Source organism: Pteropus vampyrus, unplaced genomic scaffold (assembly GCF_000151845.1).
Source record: "Pteropus vampyrus isolate Shadow unplaced genomic scaffold, Pvam_2.0 Scaffold8, whole genome shotgun sequence".
Lineage (NCBI taxonomy): Eukaryota > Metazoa > Chordata > Mammalia > Chiroptera > Pteropodidae > Pteropus > Pteropus vampyrus.
Genome location: NW_011888789.1, coordinates 8,567,576 through 8,574,592, shown reverse-complemented (window position 1 = coordinate 8,574,592; position 7,017 = coordinate 8,567,576). Strand labels below are relative to the sequence as shown.

General features: G+C 50.2%; 1 protein-coding gene across 2 annotated transcripts; it reads left to right on the top strand.

Moving 5' to 3' along the window:
* Positions 1-277: 277 nt before the first annotated feature.
* DUSP26 (dual specificity phosphatase 26) lies at positions 278-6,109 on the top strand. 2 transcript variants are annotated; one of them, XM_023538416.1, is made up of 5 exons: positions 278-547; positions 2,486-2,781; positions 3,365-3,373; positions 4,265-4,479; positions 5,256-6,109. In XM_023538416.1, exons 1-5 carry the CDS (start codon positions 422-424, stop codon positions 5,453-5,455), a joined length of 846 nt encoding a protein of 281 aa, XP_023394184.1. In that variant the 5' UTR covers positions 278-421; the 3' UTR covers positions 5,456-6,109. The 2 variants fall into 2 exon arrangements, with proteins under 2 accessions (XP_023394184.1, XP_011370428.1); XM_011372126.2 differs by lacking the exon at positions 3,365-3,373.
* The last annotated feature ends 908 nt before the right edge of the window (positions 6,110-7,017 follow it).

The window sequence follows — 7,017 nt, the reverse complement described above, 5'->3', positions numbered from 1 at the left end:
TATGTGAATTATATGGCATATTGTAAATATTAATAGAGTTATTGACTATTATTTATGAGTGGTGTTCTTGAGAAGGAGGAAGGTACAAGTGAGTGTCTATGTAATTAACTAATGCTGTCTGGGGAGGAGCGTGTGTGTTTAAGACACCGTTTAAGACGACTTGCATAATGTCATCTTTAAGCAAAATGCCTTGTAATTGGCGCAGCTCCGAAAATACACATGCACATGAGCATGCATGCGGGGCGGAGCTGCTCTAGCTGCGTGGTCCGTATCTGGTCTGTAAATTCGGCGGCCCGGGAGGGGGTGCGGGTGAGCCCACGCTGCATGTTGCTTCCGACCACTGGATACGAGACTGTTCCTGTGTCACCAACACACACTGATAGAGCCCTGCTTCGACGTGCGTGTCATGGCTTAAAAATAGATGCTCATCCGTCAAGAGGTCTGGCAGTGGAAACCACGGCAGCGGCGGCAGCAGGAGAGTCATGGCCGAGGTGCTGCGGGCTCCTTCCATCTGCCTCCGGGACTGAGACCCCCGCCGCGCAGAGAGGTAGAGGGGCTACGGCGGGTGGTCGCCTTCCCGGACAAGGATGTGAGAGAGGGAGGGGACAGGAGAGGGGGCCTGGGAGCCGAGCAAGCTGTGCCCTCCCGGGCTCCCTCCCTCCACCGTCAGCGCCAGGCTGTCTGGGTTGGCAAAGGCTGGGCGACGGCCATGGACCTGTTACAACCGCGATAGCAGACGGAGGGAGGGGGGTGGGGGACCGGGGCCCCTGGAACTCCGCAGATGGGACTGGAGAATGCCGAGGGGTGTATCCTGGGACAGAATGGGGCTTCTCCACACCCCCAGGAGAAATAGAGTCCCCGGAGGGGCTTTCTACACCTGATCTCCTTCCCGCTCCCTTTTATCATTCAGCATCCCACAGGCAGCAGAATCTGCTTCCAGAAAAGGTTGTTTTGAAATAACCGATGGGGTCTTTAGGCCTGAGGAGACAAGGTAGATGATGATGATGATGATGATGATGATGATGATGATGATGATGATGGCTTTAGGGCTGTATTTCTGTACTCTTTCTGACCCAGATATTGAAAAAATATTTCTTCTTAAACACCCTAAAATTCAGTCTCCCCTGGCCAGCCCTGATCCTAGTACCCCCGACTTCTAATGCCCTGTAAGTGCTTGGTCTCTCTTGGCCTGGGGGAGCAATGTGAGCGGTGTGGGGTGGAGATGCAGAGTGTGGGCAGGACAAAGATGGCCTTTCACTGCTGGACTTTGGTTGAAGGCTCTGAGGCTTAAGACAGGGAAGGGAGTGGGAGAGGGATTCTTTCTGCCAGCCCTCCTGCCTTTCCAGACATTCAAGACCGCGGTGTGAAGGCAGAGGCTCTTGCCACAGTCTCCCCTCTGCCTGAAGGTGCCAGAGCAAGTCTCAAAGGCTGGCCCTTGTCAACTCTGCAGCTCAGCACATGGTCTCACTTTTGGAAGAGCTAGCTGTCCAGACAGAGTCAGGGGCACACCTGCTAGGCCCATAGGCTTCAAACTGTCACTTAACTCCCACAGCAACACAGATAGGAATTCCAGCCTCTGAGCCCCTGGGCCTGGCAAGATCCCTCATCCTTCATTTTCTACCCCCTCTTCAGTCCCCCATCCTCTGCCCCCATCCAACACACACACGCGCGCACACACACGACAATACTCTAGCCCTGCTTCAACTCAGAAATTCTCACATTAGAGATGAGGTTTAATCAATCTGTTCTTTATACTGATCAAAAGAGGGTGGTGGTTTGCTTGTTGTGCACATAGACTGGCGCCTTCTCCTGTTAGCTCATGCATTCAGCAAGTGTTTTTCAAAAACTTATATTTCCTTTTTACTGCTATTCCCCACTCATCCCATCCCCCAACATATGCTTCCCATGACAGCCTTATCTCTGAGGCAGTGGTAGGACAGATAGGAATAGGTTAAAGCAGCCCATCTTTCTGGCACTGAGGTGGCAAGATTGGCATATGTCATGGCCCCAGCTGCCACTGTCTTCCTGCTGATTCTCTCTGGATGGAGAAAGCCACCCTCCAACCCCCATCCTAACTCCCTAGCCTCTCTAGCTGTAGCCCCAGGCAGATGAGACCCAGATTCAGGCTGGCAAGAGCTCCAGCAGTGGATACTGCCACCCAAACACCAAATGTTTGTGTGTGTGTTTATGTATGTGTGGTGGGAGTGGGGGTGGGGTGCTGGAGCAGAAACCCAGCAGCTGGGCAGCTCCCTCTCCTCGTAAACAAGGACATGTGACTCTCCCACCTCTTTGCGTGACAGAACCAAAAAGCAGAGAGAAAGGAGCTGCTGCAGCTGAAGGAAAAAATAACCCTGGAGACCCCACCAGGGACAGACTTACCTTCCTTCCTCAAGAATCTTCTTTCCAGGACCCAGCCCAGTTGGCAGGAAAGGAAGCAGCTGTTCTGGACTCACTCAGGTGTGTCTCACATTCCTTCCTCTTCCAGCAACAGCTACCTGGAGACTGGCCCATCATCACTGCAGCCCATCCGGCAGCTGCCACAGTTTCTGCCGCCTCTAAGATGTGCCCTGGTAACTGGCTCTGGGCCTCCATGACTTTTATGGCCCGCTTCTCCCGGAGTAGCTCAAGGTCTCCTGTTCGCACTAGAGGGGCCCTGGAGGAGATACCAGCTGTTCAACATCCCTTCCTCAATGTCTTTGAGTTGGAGAGACTTCTCTACACAGGCAAGACAGCCTGTAACCACGCCGATGAGGTCTGGCCAGGCCTCTATCTCGGAGATCAGTATGTACCCTGCAGACCAATATGTACTCAGCCATGGCTGAGTGTGTGTGTGTGTGTGGGTGTGTGTGTGTGTGTGTGTGTGTGTGTGTGTGTGCGCGCGCGCAAGAAGAAAGGAGAAGGGGGCCAGAGAGGCACTGAGTTGTGTTGTTGGTTCCAGGTTGAGGACTGAGGGGAGGGGGGTGCATGGGCAGAGAGTGGAGGATGGAGGGTTTGAGAGGGTTGGGCAGGATTATTGATCTACTCAACTCTGGACAGAAAAACTCTGTTCAAGTAATAATGTCATTTATTTAGCAAAACTTATTACTGAATGCTATGTATCAGACATGACAGATGACTTATCTGACCTTCCATCTATTGTGTTATGGCTCTGGAAAAGAAAACGGTCATTGGGAGCCAGGAACAGTGGGTAGGAAGGAGAAGGGATGACCAAGCAAAGCCGCAGTGAATGCAGACGTTCTGCAAGGTGGGGGGCTATGGAGAGAAGAGCATCAGAGAAGGAATAGTCCCCGCTTCTCTCTCGCAAGGGCTCTATAGTATACGAGGAGTTTTTCACATGCATTTTCTCTCTTAATCTTCACAACAGCCTTGTGAGGTAGGTACCACTATCCCCAGGTTACAGATGAGGAAACTGAAGCTCAGAGAAGTTGTGACTGGCCCAAGGTCACACGGGTCGTAAGTAGCAGAGCCAGGACTTGGAGGTTCAAGTTCAGTGCTCTTTCCATTTGAAGAGTTTGCACTGGACAGAGCGCTTGTCCTGAAATATGACCATGTTGCCTGAAAACTGTCTATCACTAAAATGAAAGGTATAGGCCACATGAACACGTGAAGGTGATGTCATAAAATGGGGTAAATGTGAGCATGGAATAACTGGCAAAATATAAGGAGATTCTCGGTGTCAGAGCATAAAGTAACAGGGGAGTCAGGTATGGGAGCAAGGGTTAGAATGAAATAATTTCAAGGATAGCAGGGACGTTAGTTGTGAGCTGGTCCAAACCCATGTCCCATCTGATGTCCAAACCCCATTGTTGCATCCATACCCACATGTTGACCTCCTTTTTCTGTTTGAATGGAATACCCTGGTGACAGGAAAATCACTCTCTCCCGAGATGCTCCCATCTGTCTCAGCTAGATTCCACTGTTAGTACATATTTCCTTCCATGAAGTACAGAGCCAATAGATTCTTCCTACAGATCGTAAACCCTCGCAGCCTCAGAGCACTCTCTCAATGTTCCATTATGGCTATTGGTCACCCACCCTCTAGTCTTCTCTTTTCCAGGCAAAACCTCCTCAGTACTCTCAATCCTTGCTCCAGGACGAGACTCCAGGTCATTTCTCCTCTTGATTCTTCCCTTCTGGGTCATCATTAAGCAAAGGGGAGACGAGGAGCCAAAGACATGAGCTCAGCAGGGGACAGGGCACAGACAGGGACTCTTGCCACACAGCCTTGCTTCCCCACCTTCCCTCTAACCTCTACTCAATGCAGGGACATAGCTAACAACCACCGTGAGCTCCGGCGTCTGGGCATCACCCACGTCCTCAATGCCTCACACAGCAGGTGGCGAGGCACGCCTGAGGCCTACGAGGGGCTGGGCATCCGCTACCTGGGTGTCGAGGCCCATGACTCGCCAGCCTTTGACATGAGCATCCACTTCCAGACCGCTGCCGACTTCATCCACCGGGCCCTGAGCCAGCCAGGAGGTAGGAGAGGAAAGCGAGGAGCAAGGAAGGAATGGTAGACATGGAGTGAGGGGAAAAGCTGAGGAGGGTTCAGTATGGGAGAGAGATTTCAATGACATGACAAAATGCTCAGGATATAATGTTAATGAGAGAAAAACATTCTCTCAACCATTTTTAAAATACATGAAATACATAAAAGACATAAAAAGATGAGAAGGAAGTGATCCAAAATGTTAAGAGAGTGGCAAGTTGCACTTGGGTGGTAAGATTATGGGTGATATATTTCAATTTTTTTCTCGATTACATAATTCTGTACTTTCCAATTATTTCTACTTTGAGCATGTCTTGCTTTGGTGATCGGGAAAAAAAGTATTTATAAATATAAGCTATATAAACATCCTCTCCAAAAAATGGTTGATAGAAATAGAAAGATGGACAGGTGGGCAAGACTGAGGAAGGGCCAAATTAGACACAGGGTGCTTTCCATTGATGTACTCAGGAAATATCAGCTGAAGTCCTACTCTGTGCAGAGCTCAGTTTTGCATCGCTTATGAGTCTCTACCTTTGAGTCCTCTTTAAGTTTATAGATGCTGAGCTGCTGCATGTTCTCCATCTCAGTCTGTCTTGAGAACTTGTCAGGGGCCTGCATTCTTACCACCACTGATCTGCACCCCTTCGTCCTGTCTGCATGCACCCCTACTCATGTTTTCCTCCTCTCCATCCACATAGCCCTCTCCCTAGTCTCCTCCAACCCACCACAAACAGTCCCACAGCTGCCTCTTGTTTTGTCCTCACAGGGAAGATCCTGGTGCACTGTGCCGTAGGAGTCAGCCGATCTGCCACCCTGGTGCTGGCCTACCTCATGCTGTACCACCACCTCACCCTCGTGGAGGCCATCAAGAAAGTCAAGGACCACCGAGGCATCATCCCCAACAGGGGCTTCTTGAGGCAGCTCCTGGCCCTAGACCGCAGGCTGCGGCAGGGTCTGGGGGCATGAAAGAGGGGGAAGCAAGTTGGTCGGGCCAGGTGTGTGGGTCCCTGGCTCCCAGCTGGAGAGAGGAGGCCCAGGTGGCAGGTAGCAGGAGGCCCAGAAAACCCACCCTCTCCTGTAGGCAGGAGTGTGAGAGGGCTGGGGCGCAGCCCCAAGCCACCATTGCTATTTGTTAGGAGGAAATAGAGAGTGAGGGTGGGGAGCACACAGGAGGGAGCTGACCAGGGAAAGAAGAAATTAGCCTGTAAGTAGAAGTTAGTCCTGGGATTCGGACACCTCTGGACTCCAACCAGGGTGCCACCAGTGATTCAGAGCCCCTTCCCCTGTTTGTGCCCAACTGTCCCCCTCTCTCACTTAGCAAAACAAAAGGGTCATCTCTGTCCTGTGCTTGTGCAGGGAGTCAGGGATGTGGCAAACATAAATGTGATAGTGGAGAGCTGTGTGGAGATGGTAGTGTAGAGACAGACGGTGAAGAGATGGTGTGAAAGCTGTGAAACCCGAAGGAGAAACCTACAGACTTGTTACTCCAAGCACAGGAAGAGGAGGTGTGGGAGGGTTGGCACTGTGCCCATGGGTGCATGACTGGGAGTCTTTAGATGATCACTCGCTCACTGGATCCAGGTGTCTCGAGGGAAAATAAAGATGGTGGACAAGAAGAAAGCCTCTTGAAGTCATTGATGGGTTGCTTGAGTTCCACACTTTTCCCCTGAGAACCCGAGCCCTGCTGAGTCAGCAACAGTTTCTGACTCCCCCATATTGGGCATAAGCCTCCACCGGCCTTTAAGCCTCAGCCACCAATTCACCGGGGAGGTTTCTGCCAAGCACAATTTCACACTCCCCGCAAGCAAGTGAAATTTAGAACTGTTATTTCCAGCTATGTCCACACTAGGGCAGCAGAGGACCGAACACTTCAGGTTTGCAACCACTTTTGTGTAGGGGCTCGGAAAACACATCCTTCATCTCCTAAGTTTAAAATAGGTTCACGAGCTCGAATGTGTAAAAAATAACTTTATTTTCAAAAGGTCAACTTGATTTCTATATCAAATTCCCACACCGATGGTAGCAGAATATTATCATAAGTCAATCCCAGGCCTAAATCCTACCTTCCGGAGTTTGAGTTTTCTGGGTGCCAAGGAATTGGAGGTGAGGGAAGGAGAGGTTATACAACTGCTTCCTCTTCTAATCATTCCAGGTTTGCCGCAAAGGAGTGTAACAAATCTCCTTAGTAAACTTGGTCAAACGTTAGGTCCAACAATCAGAGACAATAGTGTGGTCTTTCTGTTCTCCTAAATGCCAAACTGCCAGCTACCACATCCCTCCTTTTAAAAAAGCATGTTCCCAGAGCAGATTATCTGCCCGAATGGGAGAAGGGGATAGAATGGAAGAGGAAGTGAAAATAGAGAGGAAAACAATTACAATATATCTAAAGTTTATAATTTACCCCACAGTATAGAAACTCAGAATCTCAAAGCTTGGACAGTGCCTTCATATGTGTTCCATTTCCACTCTGCAACAACACATAAATAAATCATCTTTGCAATATCTTTTACGATGATCATCAAGCATTT

Bases quoted from the DNA above. Each gene is read 5' to 3' on its own strand.
- DUSP26 (XM_023538416.1), top strand. From the start codon at position 422: ATGCTCATCCGTCAAGAGGTCTGGCAGTGGAAACCACGGCAGCGGCGG. The intron at 548-2,485 runs GTAGAGGGGCTA...TTCCTCTTCCAG, and splicing joins GACCCCCGCCGCGCAGAGAG to CAACAGCTACCTGGAGACTG. The intron at 4,480-5,255 runs GTAGGAGAGGAA...TTGTCCTCACAG, and splicing joins GGCCCTGAGCCAGCCAGGAG to GGAAGATCCTGGTGCACTGT.